Here is a 27016-nt window from a genome sequence, read left to right on the forward strand (position 1 = left end):
AGAACAAATTATGCTTCAGCCACATAACCGTTACGTAGTTGAGAAAACTATTCCTTTGAAAAACTAATAATCATTTATGCTAGTTTCATGCTTATCGTAGGGTGTTGTAGGGTGTTTTTATTCATTGCATCCTCCCTCTCACCTGTGCTTGCTTAGGTTAAGCCCGTGATACAGAGAGGCCACGAGAGTCTGGTCCATCACATCCTGCTCTATCAGTGCAGCAGCAACTTCAGCGACAGCGTCCTGGACCACGGCCACGAGTGCTACCACCCTAACATGCCCGATGCCTTCCTCACCTGCGAGACTGTCATTTTTGCGTGGGCCATTGGTGGAGAGGTGGGCCAATGATTACTGAGATGTAACGAAGTTAATTGATCATTTTTCCCCCTACGAGTCTAACACTTACATGTAAAACTCTATATACGATTTTTTTTTTAATGTATGTATGTATTTATTTATTTATTTATGGCTGTGTTGGGTCTTCGTTGCTGTGCGTGGGCTTTCTCTGGTTGCTGCGAGCGGGGGCTGCTCTTCATTGTGGAGCACGGGCTTCTCATTGCAGTGGCTTCTCTTGTTGCGGAGCACAGGCTCTAGGCGCGTGAGCTTCATTAGTTGTGGCACGCGGGCTCAGTAGTTGTGGCTCACGGGCTTAGTTGCTCCGTGGCATGTGGGATCTTCCCGGACTAGGGCTCGAACCCGTGTCCACTGCATTAGCAGGTGGATTCTTAACCGCTGCGCCACCAGGGAGGCCCTATATACTATTTTTGATATGAGGGTGGTTTATTTTTCTTTCCATAGGAAGTAATTCTTCCCTTAAGCCATTTTATTTGATCAACTATAGATTAATGGAGTTGAAGAACATTGAAATATCGTTGAGAATGGCTGGCTTTTGGGTGGAGCAGAGCTCTGAGGGACTTTCACAGGACAGTATGTCATGGAATTTTGCTTGTTTAGGGTTTTTCCTATCCACCTCATGTTGGATTATCCCTCGGCACTCCGTTAGACCCTCATTATGTGCTCCTGGAAGTCCATTACGACAATCCAACATATAAGGAAGGTGAGTGTATTCTTTATACATTCTACCTATGATTTTTAAAGTTTTGTAACTTTTAATTTTAACAGAGTTAAACAGACTTAAAATAAAATAACATCCAGTGGCAGAAAGAATTAACCTATACATTTGTCATCCAATTAGGATACTTTTTTTAGAATGAAAAAGGGCACTATTAATAGTTACACTGGGACAGCAGTCATTAACCAGCGATGAACCAGGCAAATGGGCGCATGTGATCACTAATTTTAAAAAGCAATTTGCATATTACTTACCAGGAAGTAGAATAATAGACTTTTCCCTTTATGATGTAAATTAGTCCCAAATACATGGTGCTTACAAAATATTTTCTTTCTAAAAGCATATATAAAAAACTATCGTTCATCACACTAGAAAATATTAAGCATTTTGTTGTGTGATAGGCAAACCATAAATATACTCAAAAATATTTATGCAGTGACACTGTGTAATATGATGTTGGAATGAAGAGAGGTAAGTATTTACACCTGAATTCACTATGTAATATTCCAAAGCCAAAAAATTGAAGGATTTAATATGAAATTATCAACAGAAGAAACTTAAAGTTATTATCTTACACTGATTCGTGCAATTTTTCAGCAAATACTGAGCACCAATGATGTGCTGGATCTGTGTTTAACAACATAATGTCCCCACCCTCATGGACATTATAGTGTAGTGGAAAAGAGAAACAATAAAATAATCACAACAATTAATACAAAATTATATATATGTTAATTGATCCAAAAGTCAGTTCGGTAGTCACAGGTAGGTAAGTCACCACTGCAGAGAAGAAGCAATTTTATAGTGGAACGGATTTATGAAGTGTTTGGGGCTCATACTGTCCGTCCTTATGATAACTATGTCACAGCAAGAGATGTGTCTTATTCATCTTTCCTCCCCACTGTGCCTGTTGTTGTGCTGTTCACATTATAGATTCTTAATAACTGTTTGTTGATAGAACGACTGATGAATTATTAAAAGACTGGTAATAAACTATAAAGAAAGTTAACCATTAGTACTTTTCTCCATCACCAGGTGGTTTCTAGACCAAGGGGTTTTCACCTCTATGTAAATGTTACTGAACTTCACCTCAAAACAATATAAAATAAACCTCCTGTTGAGTTATTCTATATTCTAATGAATGACTTTAGAGTTTTCGTTCTGTCTTCATGTTAGGTAATTGTGGAATATATCAGCTAGTCAACACAAACGTGTCTCCCATGGTATGCTGTGTAAGTGAAGAATGGTTGCAGACCATATGGTGACTCATCTTTTAATTCCTCTTTTTGAAGCTGAATGTTGCCGTCCATTAATCTTTGCTTGTATTCCTTTCCCTTGTGAGATTTTTAAGAAAAGCCAATGAACCCATTTCAACTGAATATGGAAAACTTTTTCTTTTTTAAGAACTTAAACTCACTTTGAATGATTCTTGTTTAAATGCTCGTTCCAGGCTTAATAGATAATTCTGGATTGAGGTTATTTCACACGACAGATGTAAGGAAATACGACGCTGGGGTGATTGAGGCTGGCCTCTGGGTAAGCCTCTTCCACACAATCCCTCCAGGCCTGCCTGATTTCCGGTCTGAGGGCCACTGCACCCTGGAATGCCTGGAAGAGGTATGCTATGTCTGAGTCTATGAGCTGTTGTTTCCAGATTCATCTATGCTCTTAGAAACTATGTTTGGAAAATTCCAAGTTAGTTTATTATTAATCTTTTTCTTGTTGTCACGCTGTAAAACAATTATTTACAATTTTAGCAGGACCTCTATTGCTTTTTTAAATCTTGAAGACTACAGGTGTAGAATTCTAAAGACAGGAATAATTTTCAGGGTGTTTTCCTTCCTTTCCCCTCCTTTGATTGTTTCATAGCGGATACTTCACTTTCTCTTTTACAATTTCGACCTTTGTTTGTGTAGTCCCCTTCTCCTTTCTCAACTTCATCTTTACCCATATTTGTTTTTTCCATGATTCATTTTCATTTTTTTCTCATTTTCTCTGATTTATAGTTGCCTTCCCTTCTTTAACCAAAGAGCAAGAATAACTAATATAAAAATACATATTGGATAAGAGAAAACCATATATAAGTATTTCATAATGGCTGCTTCCATTTATAGTTCTTTTTTCTTGAATTAAAGTATTTCGACATGGATAGTATTCTTTATGAATTATAGGATATTGTGGTTGTAGACAGTATGGCAGACTGGTGGAGTGGAAAGATTGTGCTCTTCTGAGTTATTTAAGACATTTACACCATGAATTAAATTGCCATGACATCAACCACTAGCTGTAGGACCATGAGCATTTCATTTAATTTCACTCTCTCAGTTCAGTTTTCTTATCTGGAAAAGTGGGAATAGATTTTCCTTTTAAGAGTTTTCAACGTGCAAGCTACCAACATACTGGAATCTTTTTGCCAGGAGCTTTGACTGCTTTCTTACCTACTAAAAGAAGAAAAAAGAAAGGTAATATTTAGAAGTGGTCCAGTTGGTCCTCAGCAAGCATTAGTCCCTTTTCTTTTCTCCCAGCCAGTATTGCTTCACAAAGATAACACTGCTAGGTATAAGTCAGGAAAAATCCAAATTCAAATTGTCTGGCAGCTCATGCATTCACTTAAATCGTGTAAGCTTTTCTTCTCCGTTGCCCCTACAAGTGTGTTTTAAGGTGAACCGTCTGAGCTTACTTGGGCTAATCAGGCCTCTGTCCCCTGTGTCCCCTGTGTCCCCTGCAGGCTTTGGAAGTTGAAAAGCCAAGTGGCATCCACGTGTTTGCTGTTCTGCTCCATGCTCACCTGGCAGGCAGAGGCATCAGGCTGCGTCATTTTCGCAAAGGGGAGGAAATGAGATTACTCGCTTATGATGATGATTTTGACTTCAATTTCCAGGAGTTTCAGTACCTTAAGGAAGAACGAACAATCTTACCAGTATGATTGTTTTGTTCTTTTTCACTGAATGTCATCAAAGTCCTGAGACATATGTCTGCTGAGAATTAGCCAGGTTTCTATTGGTGAAATAAATCGCTCATCCATATCCTCAAAGCCACCCACCATGGCTGTTGCACAAGCCACATGGAATGTGTTTGATCTGTTTTCCCAAATTGAAACTCATTTTTCTTACTATTCCCAGGGGCAACTCAAGTTGTTGATTTAAAAAGAAAATAAAAACTTGGGTTTTGTGCTGTAAGCATCTTTTTTTTTTTCTTTTTTTACTTGACTCCCCAGTTAACAATCCTTTGGCTTGCAGTTCAAGTAATGGTAAGATCAGAAGTTTGCTTTCAACATAAGATAGTTTTTGGAAGTTTCATTTCAGTAAAAATGAATATAAGGTAATTCTTTCATTTGACAGATATTTGGACATAGCTAATTATTCTGTTGTGTGTAATTCAGCTTGCAGCAGTACTTGGGGTTCTAGTGGAAGGGCACAGAAGAGAACTTTATGCTTTATAATAATGAAGAATTTTAAAAATTTTATGATGCTTCATTTTGTCAAATTTTTTATTTAATGGCCATCAAGCTCAATAGTTATATAAATTCCTACCCTTATTCTCTTTTTTTTTGGTTTTTAAAAAAAATTATTTATTTATTTTTGGCTGTGTTGGGTCTTTGTTTCTGTACGAGGGCTTTCTCTAGTTGTGGCAAGCGGGGGCCACTCTTCATCGCGGTGCGGTGCGCGGGCCTCTCACTATCTCCTGTTGTGGAGCACAGGCTCCAGACGTGCAGGCTCAGTAGTTATGGCTCACGGGCCCAGTTGCTCCGCGGCATGTGGGATCCTCCCAGAACCAGGGCTCGAACCTGTGTCCCCTGCATTGGCAGGCAGATTCTCAACCACTGCGCCACCAAGGAAGCCCCTTATTCTCTTCTTAAAAGTCAGATACTTATACTAGTTATGAAATGAGAGTAATAGCAATATCTTTTCTACATGCAGAAATCCCCTGACACACCCTGAGAGTAGGAAGATAAAATTTGAGAAACAGTGATCTCAAGATTCTTAAGGACTACCCTCCATTTTATGGTGTTGTCTTGTCTTGGGACTCTCCAACCAGTTTTATTGGGTTATCTCAGAACTCCTTGTGACACATAACTGGTGTGCCATAAGTAGGGTATAAATATGTTGAGATACTGATCTCTGGGCTCTCTGAATATCCAGGCAGGGAGGACAAATCTGGGGGCCATTACCCAGAGCTCACTCCCTCTGATGAATAGCCTGTCCACTTACCTGACTGGGGAGCCATAAAAAATTATTTTCATTACGTGCAGAACTGTTCAAAAGGTTGGAAAGTATGGGAAAAATAAATTACTAGTAATTTGCCTCATAAATCTGTTTTAAGAAAATGAATACCTAAGGACCTTTAAAGAAAATAATGTAAATGAAGAGATAATCACAATAACTGGTATCTGTGGCTAACATTTATGAAGTGTTTCATCTGTACTAAGAACTAAATGTGTGTTCTGTCATGTAATCTCCTCCCAACAGCTGTGCAAGATAAGTGCTATTTTTATCATTATTTTTTAGATGAACAAATTGTGCCCAGTTGAGTCATTTCCTTACCTAAGGTCATGTAGCTAGAACATGGTGGAGTCTGGCCTGAACAAAGAGAGTCTTATTTGTTTGTTTGCTTGCTTATTATACTAGCAAACCTAGAATTTAATAGATCAAAGGTCTTCTTATGAATCAAATTACTTAATGCATGCATTCATATAGCAAATTAAACTGTCTACAAATGTATTAGATAAATAAAACAGCATGAAACTCCAATCTGAAAGCTTCTACTTTTATGTTTTAGGGAGATAATCTAATTACTGAGTGTCGCTACAACACAAAAGATAGATCCCGGATGACTTGGGTAAGACGAATTTTATTATTATTAAAATTTTTTTGTGGAGGAGAAGGAATAAACTTTGATTTTAGAAGAGAAAAAAGTGAAAAGCATTCACATTTGGAAGCAAAATTCCTGAATGTCTTGAACATGAATCATCATAAAAGTGAAATCAGAGCTGTTTTAGCATTTTATCAGATTAACTAATGATACCTTGGTAATATTTGCAGTATAATTTAGTGACCCTTTCATGAAAAGCTGTACTTAGTCTTTCAGTTTTCCCTCACCCAATATTATTAATAAAGACCTGTGGTCGCTAATGACCATGCGCGTGAGTCTGGACTTAGATGAATCGAGACTTCAAAAGGAAGAATAAATTCCATGACCTTAGCGCTTCTGACCCAAAGAGAAATCTGGCCCCAACAGATTTACTGGGGAGTTCTGCCAAACATTCAAGAAATAAATCACTCATGCCTTCCTCGGTCTCTTCCAGGGAGCACAAAAAAAGGGAGAACACCTTCTACCAACTCATTTTATGAAGTTAGCATAAGCTTAATACTGAAACTTGATATGGGCCATACGAGAAAGGTCCCCAACATGCACCAGAGGGAAGTAACTTTGACAAAAAGTATTGACAAACCAAATCCAGCATTATATAAAAATGTAACGTTAGGACTGATTTGGGCTTTACTAAGGAATGTAAAATTGGTTCAAATTAGAAAATACACTAATGCCATTATACATTAAGAGATTGAAGGAAAAAGACTTATGATCACTTCAATAGGGGCAGAAAAAGCATTCATAAAATTTGTCAGTCATGGGGGGAATAAAGGACATTTAGCAAACTAGGAATAGGAGAGAATTGCCTTAACCAGATAAAGATTAGCTGTGAAAAATCTATAGCAAATATCAAACTAAGTGAAATACTAGAAGTAATTCTTTAAAGTCAGGAAGAAGACAAGGATATTTATTATCACTGGTTTTATTCAATATCGTAGTAGAAAAGAAAAAAATGAGATATAAAGATCAGAAAGGAAGAAGCGAAGAAGTAAAACACATTATTTACAGATATTGTAATTTTCCACATCAAAACCTCCCCCAAACTGATAAATCTAAAGTTAATTGTATTTTAGTATACAATAAATTATCTCAAGAAAATTCAATTTAAGGCTACACATCCTATAGAAATAAAATAACATTAGATGTGTTTGATATCTATGGAGAAAATTATTAGTCATTATGCAAGACATTAAAGATCACCTAAAGAAATTAAGAGGTACTGTGTTCATGGATAGAAAAGCTCAGTGAAACAAAGATAATCTTTCTTTTTAAATTGGTTTATAAATTTGATATAATTCCAGTAAAGAAAGATCAGAGAGATTTTATGATTTGGGGTTTTGGTGTCTAACTAAGAAATCTTCACCTAGCCAAAGGTTTTCTCCTATTTTTTAAAAAAAAATTTTCTAAAAATTTTACAGTTTTAGCTTTTACACGGAGCAAGTTGATTGTAAAATCTACATAAAAGAGCAAAGGGTTAAGAATTGGCAAGACACTACTAAAAAGAAGAAGATGGGAAACAAGCTACTAGATTTGATGACTTATTTTAAAGCTATGGTGATTAATAGTGTGGTTTGGGTCCAGAGTTAGAAGAGTGGGCTGGAATAGGGATCCTGGAAACAGACCTACAAACCCCCTACGTGGAAACTTGGTTTAATATAGAAATGGCATTCAGATAAGTGGCAAAGGATGGACTTTTTCATTAAAGAATTTAGTGGCACAGTTGGGTATCCAGATGACAAAAATAAAATTACATCTTTATCTCCCACAATACACAAAAAAATCATTTCCAGGTAGATTAAACATTAAAATGTGAAAAACAAAATATTAAAACCATTAGGAGAAATATATATAAATATAACTTTAGTACTTTGGGGTAAGAACTTCTTAAACAGAACATAAAAAGCACAAACTATAAATTAGAAGATTGATGAATTTGATTACCTTAACGCTTTTGGTTACCCAAAAAACACTATTAAGTGAAAAGATAAGTTCTAAACTGAAAAAAAAAATTTGCAATACATAAAGCATTAGTATCCAGCATATAAAATAGATTCTATAAATCCATAACATAAGACAAACATACAATAGAAAAAAAGCAGAAGTGTGTCCCTCACTGGACATTGCCATCGGAGTCAAGGAATGACCCACTTAAAGTTATACTCTCTTCAGTGGAGCAGCCAGCAGCCAATGACTGGTTGATGTGAGAATACAAAAGCCCAATTCCCTTCCTACAATTTGGTATAACTCTGAATAGCCGTCCCAGCTCAAGGACAGATTAAATATATTTACTGAGGTGTCAGCTGCACCTCATTTGCAGATCAGCTTCTTCTTTTGCCCAATCCTGCATCAAGGGCAAAGCATTCTGTTTTGCAATTTGTAAAATCATTGCATATTAGCTACTACATTAATGTATAACTATGAACAACACTACTATGTTTTTCACCTTCACTTTTGAAAGATAGATGATTTGCTGGATGCAGAATTCTTGGTTAATTTCTTTTTCCCTGGAGCAGTTGAAAATGTGATTCCAATATCTTTTTGTTACTTCCATCGATGAAATGTCAGTTGTTCACTGTATTACTGCTCCCCTGTATGCAATGTATCGTTTTTCTTTGCTGCTTTCAAGATTTTCTCTTTGTCTTTGGCTTTCAGCAATATGACTATGATGTGTCTAAGTATGGCTGTCTTCATAATTATCTTTGGCATTTATTGAGCTTCTTGGGTCTGTAAGTTAATGTTTTTCACTCAATTTGGGAGGATTTCCACCATTTTTTTCAAATATTTTTTTCTATTCTTTTTTTCTCTTCCCTCTCATTCTGGAATTCAAATTACACACATGGAACATCTAATATTATCCTACAGATCTCTGAGGTGTTTTCACTTTCTTTAGTCTTTTTTTCTCTGTCCTTTGGGTTGGGAAATTGCTATTGATTGATCTTCAAGTTCACGGCTTCCTTCCTCTGCCATGTCAAGTTGCTGTTGAGCTCATCCTGTGAATTTTTAATGTAGTTATAGTACATTTCAACTCTAGAATTTCTATTCGGTTCCTTTTTCTAATGTTTTCCTTTGTCTGATGTCATTCCTTATTTGTTCACTCATTTTTAACATATTTACCTTTAATTATTTGAACATCTTTCTTTAGCTCTTTACATATATTTATGTCTGATTTTAAATCTTTGCTAAATCCAGCATCCATGTCTTCTCACAATTCATTTCTACTAACTTTTTGTCCTGAATACAGATCATAGTTTCCAGTTTCTTTTCATGTTTAATAACTTTTGGTTGAAAATTGGACATTGTTGTAGCAACTCCAGATGCTGTTCTTCTTTTTTAATTAGTACATAATTTACTACTTAGATTCAAACTGTGACCTGTGCCTCCCCTGTGGTATGCAGCTGCTGATGTTTATATACATGACAGCAAGATTATGGAAAATTCAGTGCAATCAATCAGGCAAAGATTCCATCAAACTGACCGATTGGTATCTTGTTACTGAACATCCTCTGGAATGTTCACTGTGGTGAGAAGTTTACATCACATACACTGAACTTTGAGGAGATTATTAAGTTATTTAAGAAAGGCAGCTTTTAAAGAGATGGAAATAACTTTATTAATTTTGAAATGTGCCGCTATCTGTTGAAAAACCAAATTGGCCTTTAAGTGATTATTTTTCAGCTTTAAGATTTATGACATTTCGATATGGGAAGAAACTGCATAACATTTGCAGCTTGTGTGCTATAAGTATCAGAGTCGGTGGAACATATATTTTTCTAAATAAAGTATCTCCATTTTCAGGGAGGATTAAGCACCAGGAATGAAATGTGTCTCTCTTACCTTCTTTATTACCCACGAATTAATCTTACTCGATGTGCAAGTATCCCAGACATTATGGAACAACTTCAGTTCATTGGTGTTAAGGAGATCTACAGGCCAGTCACGTAAGTAGTAAACAGATTTCATGGCAGGGGTAAGGATGGACTTTATTTTCATACTAGATTCATCACCATGTTATGGGATTCCTTTATGTGCTGTTCTATTTGATTATTTTCAACTGGGGAGTCCAAGGGACCTTCTTGCTTGTTGTGTCCAGGGGCCTTGAGACTACTCTTAGCTTCAGTAGTTTTCTAGGAAGACCTAAAGGATTCAGCTTATAGTTGTACTCATGGCTAATATTTATTACAGTGAAAGAACATAAAGAAAAATGAACAAAAGGAAAAGGCACATGAGGTAAAGTCCACAGGAAACCAAGTGCAAGCTTCCAAGAGACCTCTCCTAGTGGAGTCACACAGGGTGTGCTTAATTCCACCCACGTCAAATTATGACAACATATATGAAGTGTTGTCAACTGGAGAAGCTCATTAGAGACTCAGTGCTCAGAGTTTCTACTGGGGGCTGGTCACATAGGTGCCCTCTGCTTAGCAAATAGCAAAATTCCAGACTCCCAGAAGGAAAGCAAGTGTTCAACATAAACAGCGTCATTTGTACAGACAGTCTAGGTACAGTAAATTACTCTTAGCATTTGGAGAAAGTTTTATGTCCTTATAGGAAATTGTTTGCTATTTAAGTTCACTGATGCCAGCCAGAGGTCAGCCTTCCAAGCAGGTGTTCCTAAGGATGGCAGTCTCAGGCCTGCTGTGTTAACTCTTTCTGCACAATTGCATATAATAGAAATGACTTGGGATAAAATTATAAACAAGAGAAATATTATTCCTGCTCCCTTGAGATTGTGTGCTAGAGTGGGGAAGAGGTAATAAGCAAATAAACAACATAATATAAAATTTCAGATATTAAAAGATGTTATGAAAATAATCAAGACAGTGAAGGAAGTATATAGTTGTTCTCAGTAGGGTGGTGAGAGCGTCTCTCGGGAGGTGTCTTAGTCCATTTGGACTCTTATTACTGCCATAGACAGGGTAGCTTATAAACAACAGAAAATTTATCTGTCACTGTTCCGGAGGCTGAGAAGTGCAAGATCAAGATTCTGGCAGATTCAGCATCTGGTGAGGACCCACTTCCTCACAGACAGCCATCTTCTCACAGTGACCTCATGCGGCAGAGAGTCAAGGGAGCTTTCTCAAGCTGCTTCTATAAGGGCACTAATCCCACTTATGAGGACAGAGCCTCCCAAAGACCCCACCTCCTAATAATGTCACCCTGGACATTAAGATTTCAACATGTGAATTTCGGGGGGTGGCGGAACACAGATATTCAGACCATAGCAGGAGGTGATGTTTGAGCAGAGACCTCGGTGATCTGGAGCCAGCCAAGGAAAGATATGCAAGTATACTCTTCAGGGAGAAAAGCCAGTATAATGGATGGCGAGTATGAGGCTAGCATGTTCAAAGAACAGCAAGAAGGTGAGTTTGGCTGAAGCAGGGTGAAATTTGGCAGAGAGTAGGTGAGGAGGTCTAAGAGCAAGTGGGACCATATAGTGTAGAACTTTATAGGCAACATAAGGACTTTGGGTTTTAAGTGCGAAGAGAAGCTATTATAGGGTATAGGGTATTAAGAATGTTAATTTAGCTACTGTGTTGAGAAAGGACTCTAGGAGGGCAAGATTGGAAAGAATAATATCTACCTGGAGACTTGTGATTGTCCAGTTGAGAGGTGAGGGTGCCTTGGACCAGGATGGTGCCAGTAGTGTTCATGAGAAATGGTTCCAATCAGGTTAGCTTTTGAAGGTAGCACTCTCTGGGCTTGTTGATTGACTGCATCTCTGGGGGATGGTGAGGGAAGAGAAGAGTAAAGGGAAAGTAATGATATGTGAATGGTGCAGGGAAACATGTTTGAAGAAGAAATTGAGAATTATTATTAATTAATTATTATTATTAATATTAAGGTTGATGTAGAATAAAAGGATTTTATCCATTCTTAGTAGTGCCACAAAGAAGAATTAGGGTGGCTGGTAGAAATTTTGAAGTGTAGATTTTATTTTAATATAAGGAAGAATTTTCTAATGATTAGGATTTTTCAAAATGAAAAAGACTGATGTAATTAGGCAAAAGATACACATAGATTTTTGAGGGGGTGTATTTAAGGAGAGGTTAAATAAACTCTTAATGAGGATGTGGTAAAATGCAGATCTGAAGGAGAATATAATTATGGTCTCCTTTTTGTTCCAAAATTTTATAGGGATTATAAATTAGGAACTAAAAACACTCTTCTTTTTAAATTAAACCTGCTATTCATAGATATGTTCTACTGAGTTCTTATCCAGACAACCCAATGACCACTAGACAATAAGTCTGTATCTACCAAAATACAAATAACAAAATGCTGGTGTAAATTAGGTTGTAGGTTATGAAGTATTTTCACATACATGATTTCATTTAATTTATTTTCACACAATTCCAATAGGTAGAGCAGTATTTGCAATCCCAGTTTAGAGAAGGAAATGGAAGCTAAGAGATTAAAAATCTGTTCAACCTCATAGAGTACATACTAAATGGGAGAGCTGGGGTTTGTATTGTGGTTGCTGATATATGTGCCTTTTTGTTCACAATCAATAACTACATTGCAAATAAGTAAATAAAATATCAATAAAAATCAAAACAGCACATAAAACGTCATTCTAAAAACACTAGGATGTAGTCTTGTTTTTAAAATATTGAGATTATATTGTTTCTTACTAAGACTTAAGTAGTTTTTTTTTCCCTTTAGAATATTTTTAACGTATTGACTAGAAACTTTTCCTAATCAAGAGAATGTTGGAGTGAATGTTGGATGAACATTCAAAGCCGTGTATTTACAAGATGAATGAAATGTGTTCTGTGGTCCAGTTATTTTTTTGTGTGTTCAACTTGCGTGAAGCCTCTGAAACGTTCAGCTCCTGTGTCCCAACGAGCTCTGCCAGTGTCCGCACGTTTGGTCTCCTTCAGGAAATATTGAAGTTGGGGTTTTCATCACTTCGAAAGACAGGGAGAGTTGCTTCAAAGAACAAGGCCAGTTTTGAGATGTTATTGCCCACATAAAACCATTTAACTACATGGTTAAATATAGTTATTCTTCAAAAATATGAGTGAAAAAGAGCCTCTGTTATAAAATACATGTTTGGACTTTAAATCAGACTTTCAAGTCTAGTTCATCATCACACTGACATAAATATCATTAAAGGCCAAACCAACAAGGTTCTGGTGAAAAGATCAGAAAGAGAGAAATGGTTTGAGTGCTTTTTTTCTGTTTTGCTTATAAGAATATCGCTAATTTGGTTTTAGGACACGGTACTAAACAGGAATATTATAAAACATATAACCTAGAATCTCCTATTTTTGCTTTTAATGTAGGGACTATTTAGGTGTCCAGTTTTGTTTTAAACATTCTGTGGCAATTCTAGGATTAAAGGATGCATTGGTGGAAAGATAGAGACAAGTACATCCTGTCTCAGGATTTGTCTGTTTGGGGGGATGCAGTTTTTCTCTGCCTCCTACAGATCTGGCAAGGCTTAAGGAAAAACAAAAAACTCCCAAAGATCAGATAACAGAGTAGACAATGAGCTCAGATAAATTTGTATTCTCTGCTGCACCATACATCACCACTGTCTGTGTGGTTCCAGTGAGGTTTATGTGATGGAAAGTTCCTGCCTTATTTGTTCTATTTCTTAAAAAAAAAACCAGGAGAGGTGTTTGTATTTTTCTTTGCAGGAAAAAAATTACTTTATGTTGATAAGGTGTAAAAGTCACACAGGCTTTATTATAAAGAGTTTAGGTAATGCAGAAAAAGGTTTTAAAAAAGAGGATGGGGCTTCCCTGGTGGCGCAGCGGTTGAGAATCCGCCTGCCAGTGCAGGGGACATGGGTTCAAGCCCTGGTCCAGGAAGATCCCACATGCCGCGGAGCAACTAAGCCCGCGAGCCACAACTACTGAGCCCGCATGCCACAACTACTGAAGCCTGTGCGCCTAGAGCCCGTGCTCTGCAACAAGAGAAGCCACCTCAGTGAGAAGCCCGCACACCTCAATGAAGAGTAGCCCTCGCTCGCCGCAACTAGAGAAAGCCCACGTACAGCAAAGACCCAACGCAGCCAAAAATAAATAAATTTTAAAAAAAAAAGGATGAAAGCAATCACCCCAAATTCTGTTAGAAATAAGCAACACTAACATTAATGGAATGTCATTACAGACATTTTTCTATGTAGGTATTTATATGAAGATGAATAGAGTAGCGTTAGAAAGATTATAATTTGTGCAGTGCTTTAAACAAAAATATTACAATTTAATTTTGTTTTAATTTATCAGAAGAAAAAGAAACTAAATCAAAATTGAATAATTGTTGAACAAATAAGCATTGCTATTGTTTTTAACTACAAGAGATAATATTGTATAAAGGAGCTCTCAAATGTTGAGAAAATAGATCATAAAAGATATTAACACATTTTTTTAAAAACATGTTTCAGTTTTAGATCATAAAGATGAGGACATTCACACTTTCACATTTTCTCCCAACCTCCCTTCTGTACCTCCAAATATTTATTATTTATATAAGAATTTTTGTATTCTCAAGATTTTTAATTTTCACATTTAATTCTAAAACGTAATTTCCACAATATTTAGTGCAACTTTTATAGATTCAGTGATAATCCCTAATCTTTATATGATTTCTGCATTTCTGAGTTCTTTAATTTGATTCCTCAGGGTTTTGTCCTCAAGTTGCTTAATCAAGAGGGGCTTCCATGTGCTTTATGCCCTGAGTTCTTCTATGTTTGAAAATTTCTGCATTTATATTTGGGCAGCATTTGGCTGGATATAATATTTTGGGCTCATAGGGGTTTTTTTCCCCCTTTGGAGATATCTTTGGATGAATGGGCTCATTCTTCCTCTACCTGGAGAATTCATAAGTTAAATTGAACATATTTCAGTGTTGAGCATATGAATCAAATTTTCCCGAAACACAAAGTGTTCTTTCAGTACATATATTCACTTCTTTTTTTCATTTCAAGAAAATTTTATCTTATATCTACAAACTTTTTTTTAATCTATTTGGGATTTTTCTCAAGCATTTTCCCATAATTTTTCAGAAGTGCTCTTCTGCTTCCTGTTTTTTCTAACTTATTTGGTATTAATTTTTTTGTCTTAAATTTATTTCCTTTAGTCTGCTGTCCCTCTTTGCATCTCATTGTGTTGTTTTATCATCTTTTATTTGAGCTCTTGTTTAATTGAATTCATGTTCTTATTAAATAAACTTACAGCGTGAAACACTTGTGGGAATTCTCTCCAGTATAATTGATTTATATCTTCTTCTAGAATTGATTTTTTCTGTCTCTTTATATGAAATGTGATATAATTTCCTTTCACCCTAAGTTTGCATGGTTATTTGTCATTTCTTGCTTACGCTGAGCCAGTTCTGTTTAAAACTTCTCTTTGCTCTGGTAAAATATAGGTGAATTTTTACTACCTTCTAAGCAAATCTGAGAGTAGTTTTTTTTCTCTCCACACCACAGTTTGAAGTTTGGGTGATGTATTTTATGTACTTCCTTTTCTATATTTTGAGGGTAAAGGGCTGTGTGTGTGGAGGTGGGACTCTATATCACAATGCATGGGTTATTCCTTTCTCAGATTTTATTAAAAATCTATTAGAGAATGGTTACTAAGTGGTTAGGGCTGAATGCCTTTCCATAAGGGAATGTCCCAGGCCTTATATCATGCTGTCAAATCTGTTGCAGCTCTCAAGCTTTTGCTTCTATCAGGGAGATTGAGCTTTACTCAGTGCTTCACAACATTCACTGGCTCAGGGAGTGTCGAGAGGATTAGGAGTTGTGCCTTGTTAAGTCAGATTTCCTGGTTTCCTTCTTTTAACAATTTGATTGGTAAAGTATACACTGTGTCTTTTTTGTCGGTTTGTTATTGTTTTTTTTTTTTAAGTCAAATTGCTTGAGGTGGAACATACATACAATAAAATGGCCCTATGGTTAAGTATACTGTTCTCAAGTTTTCTCAGATAGGTACCCCTACTTAAACACATCACAAATTAGATATAGAGCATTTTCATCACCGCCAAAACTTCTCTCACACCTCTGGAGACAATCCGCCCTCCACACAAAGCTCCAGGAAACCATGAAACTGCTTTGTCACTATCTATTGGCTTTGATCTTTTCTAGATATTATGAAAATAGGATAAGATGGTATATGCTATTTTGTGCCTGGCTTCTTTAACTTACAGTGTTTCTGAGCTTCATCTACACTGATGAATATATACTGAGATTCATATACTATATATGAATATATATGTATGTATGTATCAGCAGTCCTTTGCTTTTTACTGCTGAGTAGTATTCCCCAGTGTGTATATGCCCAAATTCATTTATCGATTCACCAGTTGAAAGACATTTGGATTCTTTCCAGTTTGTGGCTATTATGAAGAAAGTTGCTATGAACATGATTGTGTTCATCCTTGTACGGACATATGTTTTCAATTTCTGGGTTAACACCTAGTTGTGGAGTCCCTGGATTGTACACTAAGTTTATGTTTACTGCGTAAGACTCTCAAAATGTTCTCCAGAATAGCGTACCTTTTTACATTTTCACCAGATTAATAAGATCTCCTGCTGCTTAACAATCTTCCCAATGTATTTTGTATTTTCCATATTTTAAATTTTATCTATTTTAATGTGTATGCAGTGGTATCTTAGTGTAGTTTTATTTTCCATTTCCCCGTGACGCATGACATAGAGCCTCTTTTCACATGGTTATTAGTCATTTATATATGTTCTTTCATAATGGTTCAAATTCTTGTCCATTTAATTGGGTTACTTTTTTTAAAATTACTGAGTTGTAAGAGTCCTTCATAATTTTAAAGAGTTCTTTATACTTTGGATATAAATCTTTGTCAGGTATATGTTTGCAAATAATTTTTTCCCAGTCTGGCTTGATTTTACTTTTTCAACTGTAGTTTTTGAAGTCTGTTTTATCATTTTTGGTTTGTTTTGTGCTTTTGATATCCCATGTAAGAAATTGCTGCCTGCCCAAGGTTGTGAAGATTTTCTCCTGTTTTTTTTCCTAAAAACTTTACAGTTTTAGCTTTAGGTTGATGATCCATTTTGAATAATTTTTTGTGTGTTGTATAGGCTGAGGTTCATTGTATTTCATACAGATATCAAGTTGTACAAGAACCATTTGATGAAAAAAACTACCCTTTTCCTATATAATTACTCTGGAAGATTTGCTGAAAATCATTTCCCTATATACTGACAATTTCTGGTCTCTGAGTTCTGTTTCATTGTGGTACATGTTTAGCTTTACTATAATACCACACTTGATTATTATTATAGTTTTATAGTAAATCTTGAAATAAGAGTGTGTAATGTGTAAAAGTCTCCAAACTTGTCATTCTTTTTCTTTTTCCAAAATTATTTTGGATAGTCTAAGTTTATTCCATATTTGTGTATTTTTAATTCAACTGGTCAATTAAATTAAGCTTACAAAGGAAAATTACTCATCAATATTAAATCCTTTTTATCAACTATAGTGATATATAAATAATACCCTTCTATTTATATGTATATCCGGGTAGTCATTTGGACACTGCCCAGATGTGCAGAAACGTAACTGTCTTAATTTCTAGAACATTCCTAATGTTTCTAATAACTAAGTCCCAGTGCCAGTGAGAGCAGAGGAACTTGCTACTTCAACATCACCTGTTTCTGGTTTACAGCTTAGTCTTTTAAGGAAAAATACTCAGGATAAATATTTACTTTTCCAGGATTTCTCCTCATTCTGTCTTTTCCTTCTCTTTTCTCTAATGGTAATCTGGAAATGTGGTGTAGGACAGGCTGGAAAGGTTAGGAGATTGGTGTGATGTTACAGAGTAGGAGCCTGAACAAATTTAGTAGGAAGGGAAAGGAGACAATAAAAATGAGACAAGATGCCAGGTCAGGGAGGTTGCGACATGCTTCTCCTCACCCAACCTGTCATGCTGGCTCCGACATGGGATTCATTGGGTTTGCCCTTTCCTACATCCTTTTCCATATATTTATAGTAAGTAAATAAATGTGTTTATACCTCTCCTGTCATTTTATACTGTGAAATATCAAATGGATACTAGTTTACTAATTTGTTTTAGCAGTAAAACTTTTTAAGATTTCATCTATGTATGTAATACACTATTCACTCTTACCAGCAAGGCTGCAGAAAATTTAGGGCATTTAGTCCGCCTTAGTGCTTTAGCAGAGATTCCATTGCCACCTTGTGGTGTTTTAGGTGATTACAGGCTGATGATCTCCACACCGCCCCCCACCTCCCACCCCCACTAACCCCCAGCATTTCCCTGGTGATGAAGTTGATTTTCCTTTTTTCAAGACAAATACCGTATCTCTTTGAAAAGTAAATTTGATTTTTAATATTTGATTTAAAGTTATTTTATATTTAATGAAATATAAAGCTTTTAGTGTATTTAAAAGGACATTGTATGTAAATATAATGGGCCCCTTTCAAGTCAGATTTTTACTTTATACAAGTTTTTACATGTACAAGTTTTATTTTATACTAATTCTGGATTGTATCTCTACGAGTCTTCACAGTGTATTTAATTTACAATGTTATAGATCTAAGGTCATTGCTAGCTATGTTTAATGTAGTATGATGGTGATTGCTCTCTATGGTACTTTAAGGTCTCTGTGCAAAATAGTACATTTAAAACTCAACAAAGATATATTGACTTTAATTAAAGGAAAAAGAAGGTTAGGAATAAAGAATATAAAGATTCTCATATATGACCTATTGTATTATTCATTGTCTTACTTATTAGAGTACAGAGGAAATGATTTTATTTTAAACATTAAAAATGCATCTTTGTAACTGTAAAAGATTAATAAAGGATGTTTAATTTAATTAAAAAGATAATATTCAATGTGCCTGAATAGGTTATGTGTGTAAGAGAGAGAGTCGGTAGTGACATAATTAAATGAAGAAATTGTGAAGATCAGATATTAAAAATGTAGATTGCTCAGCTGGAGGTTAATTCATTGTTAATTACTGAAAATCACTGGAACTTCCTCTTGGGGTATCAAGGGAGCCAAATACCTACTGGTTACCCATGATAATCTCCTGGAAGGTCCGTGGAGTAGTTTATGTAAATTTCTGAGCTATGCCAACACTTACGCTTTTCCTTTTTTCAAGAATCAATAATATCAAACTTATATTTAATGAAAGATATCACCTGAAGAGTACCTCTTGAAGCTGGTCATGTCATTCTTCTGTGATTTCGTCCTTCTTTCTTGGACATTTAACATATATTTTTTTAGAGCAGCAAGTAGAAGCAGAGTGTATCATTTGTAGAGTATTTTTTTCTCAGTGGAATATTAAAAACACTGGTTCAATTTCAAATTAAAAAAAAATTTTTGTCACTTAGGCAAGCTAAAACAGGGCAGCCAGCAGGGGTCAGGCTTTTCAACAGTATGGAATTGAAATTTCCAACGTTGTTCAGTACCTTTTGAGATTCTGTACGTTTCTTCATTACACCATTAGCATTATACTCGTCAGAACTGAATGCTTACCAGTTATATTGTTAACTAGAACCAAAACAAGTACGTGAGGAATTGTGAGGCTCTGGGGAAGCTTTCTAAGCCAAAACGATTTGTTTAAAAGTAATACCCGTCTGTTACTAAACCGAGGAATTTTGTTTTTTAAAAAGACTCCTTATTTTATATGTATTTCTTCTAGCAACTGCTTAAGAGTTCATCAGTGCTTTGCATTAGGTTATCTATGTGTGTAAAAATGAACAAGTATGAAGTCTATTTTAGAATGTTGAAAAGTGATGGAAACATGTAATGCTTTTGTTCTGAATATGACTAATTATGGTTATTTATTTTAAATTCAGGACCTGGCCTTTCATTATTAAAAGCCCCAAGCAATATAAAAACCTTTCTTTCATGGATGCAATGAATAAGTTTAAATGGACTAAAAAGGAAGGTCTTGCCTTCAATAAGCTTGTCCTTAGCCTGCCAGTGAATGTGAGGTGTTCCAAGACAGACAACGCGGAGTGGTCGGTAAGCCCCACTTTGTTTTAGTCTTCGGGGAAACCAGATATTACATCTTACCTGAATCCACAGCAGATACAATCAAAGGAACAGACAGATATCCATAAACCCAGTGGTCCAGCTGTCTTTTGATATGTCTGCGAATTTATTCAGTGATTACTTAGATTGGCCCAAAACTCCTGATTCCACTTCCTTCGAAGAAGGCAATCTATTCTAAAACTAAAGTTGGGCTGAAGAAGGAATAAGATGGGATGAGACCTTCAAAAAAAAGACAGAGCGTGTTTTCTATCTCTTCTTTCCCAAAGGCGTGTCCGGCCCTCTTCGCCCCCTCGCTGGGAATCCTTAAGGTTCTGACACCCGGACGGTGCACAACTTCAGCATCCATACCACCGCCCCTTTAAGCCCCGCAGAAGCGCAAGGGCCGAGCAAGCTTGGCCGCAGTCCTGCTCTTAAATCACACACTCAGTGGCAATGTCTGCTCTTTCCTTTGCAGATTCAAGGGATGACAGCATTACCTCCAGATATAGAAAGACCCTACAAAGCAGAGCCTTTGGTGTGTGGAGCTTCTTCCACTTCTCTGCATGGAAATGTGTCTCTCGAGCTGCTCCTGTGCTTCGTGGTCTGGGCGGCACACTAAGCACCACGAGCTTGTGCCCGTAATCCTGTCGGGCTCCGTGACCATGGTTTTCCGAGATCCGAACCTGACATTTAACGTGCAGGTTAAAGACACTTTGGGCATGAAGGGTGAGGGTGAAGCTCTTGGAGACTTTCCTTTCACACCTTCCCTTCCTCCCCTCCCCCTCCTCCCAGGCTGCCTGAGAGATGTCAGTCGGGTTCTCGTCTTTTCCTCAGAAACATCTGATAACATGTATCGACCCCCAAATAGAGCAAAGCTGGCCTGACTTAATATAACCTCTTAAAAACTATGGATAAAGTCAAGTGGAAGTAAAAGAATTCTTTATCTCCTTCTGTATTTCATTTTATTGAAATATTCTTTGTTATTTTACTTTTTAAAATTGTTGATTTGGTTTCTATATACCTTTTTTTTTTTTTTTTAATGTTTTCATCATAAAGGTGTAAAAGGAACTACTCTCCATTCCAGTTTTCTTCCTCTTTATTGCTCTTTGGTGTGACTTCCCAGATGTAACAGTGGTCCTTCCTACCTTTCCGCGTTATCTCGTTCTGTCCTTTTCTGTGAATTACCCATGGACCTCAATGTTTTCTGATGGTGCCCATTCTAGTCTCCTCATTTATCTGAGTCTGAGTCCCAAACTACCCTGAACCCATCTCAAAGTACTTTTTTCCCCCTTCCTTGCTAACACTGGCCAGGTGAGTTTTTTCCTTGAGCTCTGTCACTATCTAAAAAGAAAGAGGCTATGGGAAACATAGAAATGGTACACAACTGATTGTAGACTGAGGAGAAAATGTAATTGGCTGCAAACTCTGTGCTGTGAGGGGTGTTTTGTGGGGCTCCAGGGCAAAGGCCAGATAGTGTGAACCAGCTGAGGAGGGTGTGAGGTCCCTGTAGTACCTCCCTGACCATGGTGGGTGTCACACGTGTTGCATACTGGCTCAATCTGAGTCACAGTTGCTATTGTAGATGTATTTTTATATTAGTTAATAAACTAACTTTCCATCGTAAAATTGTCACCAACTGAAAATCTTGTCACCTTTTTTGGTTCTCTTGGTATAGTATAGATTAGCCAAACCTTGTTTTGTGTCTTTTGCTCACTTCTTGAACTAAGTCTGTTTGGATCATATTAATAAACTAAATAAAATTAAATTTTTGTGTGGTATCTTGCATACTCCTTGAGAGAAGCAAGTGGTTCAATACCGCTTGATTTGCCAGTCCAATCAATTAAGAATGTTGCATTTTTCCATTCCATTTTTAAGCCATTTCTCCCTAGCAAACAACGTCTTCATCACAAACTGTATTGTCTTTTAAATAAATATTGTGTTTCGGAGTTTTTCCTTCTTGATTCTCAGAATTTGTCCATCTAATGAAATATTTGTAATGTTTATGAGGAATATTTTATTGTTAACTTTAATTCCTTTTATTTCATAAGTGTTATATCAGATTCTATGATTTTCCTTCCAAATATTTTTGTAAGAAATGTGATCATCCCAAACACTCCCTATTTGAAATTTCATGTTTATTTTTACTTCAGAATTTCTGAATCTGAGATATCAAAGTAAAATGATTTCCTTTGGAAATTGTGTAATACTATATTTGTTTTCATTGTTCTTAGTAAGGAAGGTGCACATACTGGCTAGAAAAGGATACACAGCTTCTGGAAACTCAAATTTTTGGAGCCAGGGGAATCTATTTTTCTACTTGATGTTGCTAAGAATAAAGCTGACATTCTTCTCGTAGGAATTCTCATGAATATATATAATTTTGAGGCATTGACTCTTTCTTTGAAATTGGGATAGGTTATCTGTTGAATATTTGGTAGGATTCTGATTATATTCTAAGTTAGTTTGCTCTTTAGTTGAACAGACCTTCCTGAACAGCCCAGGCTTTTTACTGCTGCCCTGGATCAAGTCACAGTACCTGTTTCCTAGGCTATCAGGGAGGAGTGCCTGAGACTCAAGGGAGGACAGAGTCTCCATGTACAATGGTCCCTGGTTTGAGCTGCCATGTGGGGAGGGTCAGAGAGGCATCCGTGATAAAACCAAAATTCATCAAGGCCATGTGAGGTTGAAAGTACCTTGGGTGATCATCTTCTCTGGAGTAGTCTCAGGCAGGGTCAAGGGTGGTAAGAGTGATTAGAGTGATGCAGTCAACAGAGGCAGATGAATTAAGAGCTCTGGACTTTTATCTTAACAGCTACGGAGGCCAATGATGAATAGCAAATAGGAGGACATTTGGAAGCAGGATATAACTGCACTGTACAATTTGCTCAACTGAACTCTTATTGTTGGACATACAGACCATTTCCAGTTTTTCAGTATGATAAACATTGCTGTGATTAACGTTCTTATAATTAAAACTCTCATTTCTATAAGTATTGCCTTATAAGTTACTATAAGTGGAGTTACATATTAATAATTGCATATTTTTGAGAATTTTGATGAATACTGCCAGATGCCTTCAACTTATTGTTCAAATTATTCTCAAATGGTTCAAAAAAGAATCCTATCTATCTATCTATCTATCATCTATCTATCATCTGTCCACAGAGAGAGAATAATAATTCAATATGGTAAAATGATACCAATTGAGGACTGTGGGTGAAAGATATAGGAGTTTTTTAATACTATTCTTGCAACTTTTTAAAATTTGAAATTATTTCAGAATAAAAAGTTACTAATGCAATAATGAAAGATCCACCTATAGTAAAGTGATCCAGGCAGGTGATCTTCCCTAGATAGTGGCAAAGAGAGAAGTTGGAATGTGATTATGCCTCAGATGCCCATGGCTGAGGGCAGGAATGACTGGCAATTTGCCAGTTCTGACTAAGGATGGAATATATTCCCAGTTTAGAAGTCCAGAACAAAGGGCTTGAAAAATCTAGGGATTTGGAAAGGATCCCAAAACAAAAAAGGAAGAGGTTTTGGAGCTGGAAATCATTAAAAATATGTATCATTTATTTCCTGTTTTTTCCCCTGATTATAAATCTAATGTGTAGTAATGCCTATTCACTGAAGAAAATTTAGAAAATATGGTAACTTAAAAAAAGACAAAACCCAAACCTGTTAATCCTATTATCTAGAGACTACCAACTCTAACTTTTTGGTTCATATGCTTCTAGTATGTGTCTGTGAAAGTATATATTTATGTGAATCCATATTTGATATTAGATAACACTAGCTTCCGAAACAAATTCCAAAATATCAATGGCTTAACAGAATAAAGTTTATTTCATATTCATTTACTAGTTTGATGTGTGTGGTTCATTTGCTAATTGGCTTTCCTTTTTTTTTTTAAACATCTTTATGGGAGTATAATTGCTTTACAATGGCTTGTTAGTTTCTGCTTTATAACAAAGTGAATCAGCTATACATATACATATATCCCCATATCTCCTCCCTCTTGCATCTCCCTCCCACCCTCCCTATCCCACTTCTCTAGGTGGTCACAAAGCACCGCGCAGATCTCCCTGGGCTTTCCTTTTTGTGGTGATTCAGGGACCCAAGATCCTACGGTTCCATCATTCCTAGAGCCTGGGGGTCCTATGCATTCAGCCAGCTAACCAGAGAAAGACCTGAACTAGAGTGACATAAATGACTTCCACTTTCACTCTGCTGATTAAAATTAGTCACGTGGCTTCAATGGAATGTGAAAGGGGCTGGGAACATAATGTCTGTTTGGATAGCTGCCTCCTAATGATAGCACTACAGAAGAGAAGCTCTGCTGCAATAGATATTTTTAGCAAAATTGACTTCCATCTAATCCAGTAAATTCCAAGAGTTTTGAGTTTTAGAGACAATTATCAGACCAGTATAGTGTTGTCAACTATATGTATTTGTCAAGTAGGTCACTAAACAGGATAATTAGTATTTATTTAACAATTTTTTTGAAAGCCTACTTGGGGCCAGGCTCTTACTAGAATGTTGAGCTTATAATTGTGAGTAAAAACAGATATTGTCTCTGCCATAATGGAGATTATAGCCTCACGGTAAAGCTCATAGCTGAGCCAAATAAAATCTCCTATCTTTATTTATTTATTTTTTAAGTGGAAGGATTCAGAATAAATGTCAGTCCTTCAAACTGAATAAATTTAGCTTTATGAAATGCTTATTCACCATCCTGAACCATCCCTTTTCCATAGGTTATTTGGACCACAAACATAGTTTATATAGTTTTATCTATTTTTGGTCATCTTAGCCTTACAAGATCTTGATTGACAGTTGTATCCAAATCCAGCATAGTCAAACTGGTAGTTTATGAGAAGAAAATGGTCAATTGAATAGACTTATGGCAGCATCCCCTACCCCCCGGTGAGAGGTGTGTTCTATGAAAAATATGAATAGCAGTGGAAAATTGATACAAAGTTCAAGAGGGTTACTCTTGCACTTTTCAGAGTCTCGAATATATGAATGTGCATTTGAAAGTCCAAGCTATATAGTATGAAACATTTCCCGAACTCATTGACCACTCTACCACGTTGTAGTGGAGCAGTATTCCCCAAGGAACAAGCTTTGGGGCACACACTTTTCCCCGCAGAGCATGTCCAGGTTTATGTAACAATTTTTCTGAAGATTGCAACGTGTTCATGGCTAGCTGCAAAGCATAGCCCAACAGACGCGGGCCTTCCACGTGTGTTCACTGGTCTATTCCTTATTTGCTGTTCTTTTTGCCAACAAACACTATTTTTTATTAATCTAGAGTTAGTACAATTTACGGAGAACAAAGAAAAGGGAATTTACTTTTTTTTAATTAAATAAATACACTAAAATGAATTACATGGCATGAATAAGGTATCTGAGAAGTGTTGACAAATAAGACTATATTTTTGGAAAGTTTCAGACCTATAGACACAGACTAATGGTGTGGAATTGATGTAATGAAAAAAAAATGAAAATTGGGAATAACCATCTACAAATGTAGAATGCAATCCTGAATTGAACCAATTTCTCCCTTAATATTTTTAAATAAGCCCATTAAATCTTGACAACCAAAATAATTCCATATATTTATACAATGCTTTGGAATTTGCTAAGTGCTTTCACATTTCTCACTTAGTGTTTAAAACTGCTTTTACAAGTGAGTATTTGTATTCAGAAAAGCTAAGCAGACAGCATGTTGTACTGCAGTAATCATAGCAGACCTAAGTTTCAATCACTTTACAAACTACACGTATATAAATTAGATCCAAATTACTTGGACTTACTAAGCTTCTGTTTCCCATTGGTAAAGTAGGGATAATGATTTCTAACCTAATAAAATTGCTTGTGGATTAAATGTGATAATGAAGGTATAGCACCTGGCACAATGAGTTGTCAATATTAGTTTTTTTCCTCCCTTTGCAAGATCTCACATTTAAGGTGCACAGTATCTGATAACAAATGCAGACTTTCTCTCCTACCTTACAGATATAATCAACTAAAATTTGACTTTAACCAAACCACTTTTACTGAGTGAATGATACTATCAAATAAATATTAGGTCTGAGTGAATTTGGCAATCACTCCTTCAAAAATAAAAATCTTTAATGACTGGCTACTTGTTATGTTTTATGTTTCCAAAGAGGTAAAATACTGTTTTGCTCTTTTATTTCCTCTTGAAAGTAATCTATTCTCATTGAAACTAATGATATTTCAGAGTTCAAATGAACTATGTTTCTTGTCTTTTATATGATTAGTTTTTATGTGAATAGCTTTAAAGTTCTCTATTTTTTATTGCTTCATGAGACTTTTTCTTCCACATTTGATTATAGTAACTTCACCTCACCTAGAGAAATTATTTTATAAGTTGTCTTCTCTTATTAAGATATTTCTGGAAAAATGGACTCTTCTAAATAATCCTACTAAATATAATGGTACTCTGTTAACCAAAAATAAGGAAAGATGGGGGAAATAAGAGTGGGGTGAGAGAGATATCCATATTAAACAAGGAACGTGTTTCTATTCGCCACTAGAGGGCGCTTTGTGTATCTGCTCGTCAATCCTGTCAGCTATGGAGCAGGATTTAAACATGCTGGATTCCTCCAACTGCTCTTGAGGCTTCACATGTTGGACTCTTCCTACTTCCTTCCATATTACCTTTACTCTTGTTAATTCTAAATTCAGTTACCTAAAGTTTAAGCTTTCTTTTTGAGAGTTTAGCTCGAAGTTCAATCTTAAGTTTCTTAACCTTTTACTGTGATGATTCTAAGCCTCTTTCTAAAATTTCCAAATTGTCATTTTACTGTAGCTTGTGTTTTATACTTCACCTTCGATTTTGGGATTATTTAGATCTTTAACTTTCTGTTCTCTTATCTCTCACTGTTTTCGTTTTTTAAATTTAATTCTCAGTTTCAATTCTGATCTAACCATCTTAATCATTTCTTCCCAATCTCTATTATTAAGTCCATTAGTTCTCTATCAAAAAAAAAAAAAAATATATATATATATATATATATATATACGTACACTTCTTTAATAATAGCTTGATGGGGCTT

At 36.0% G+C, this 27016-nt stretch overlaps 1 protein-coding gene across 1 annotated transcript in view; it reads left to right on the forward strand.

Moving 5' to 3' along the window:
* The window catches only part of MOXD1 (monooxygenase DBH like 1), a 78969-nt gene extending 57276 nt beyond the window's left edge, over positions 1–21693 (forward strand). The window contains 9 exon segments of the mRNA XM_059941939.1: positions 157–336; positions 955–1057; positions 2523–2689; positions 3801–3992; positions 5852–5911; positions 9740–9882; positions 19751–19919; positions 20404–20527; positions 20530–21693. Coding sequence (XP_059797922.1) covers positions 157–336; positions 955–1057; positions 2523–2689; positions 3801–3992; positions 5852–5911; positions 9740–9882; positions 19751–19919; positions 20404–20527; positions 20530–20570 — 1179 coding nt within the window. The 3' untranslated portion in view covers positions 20571–21693.
* Positions 21694–27016: the final 5323 nt, after the last annotated feature.

Source organism: Balaenoptera ricei, chromosome 12, assembly GCF_028023285.1.
Source record: "Balaenoptera ricei isolate mBalRic1 chromosome 12, mBalRic1.hap2, whole genome shotgun sequence".
Classification (NCBI taxonomy): domain Eukaryota; kingdom Metazoa; phylum Chordata; class Mammalia; order Artiodactyla; family Balaenopteridae; genus Balaenoptera; species Balaenoptera ricei.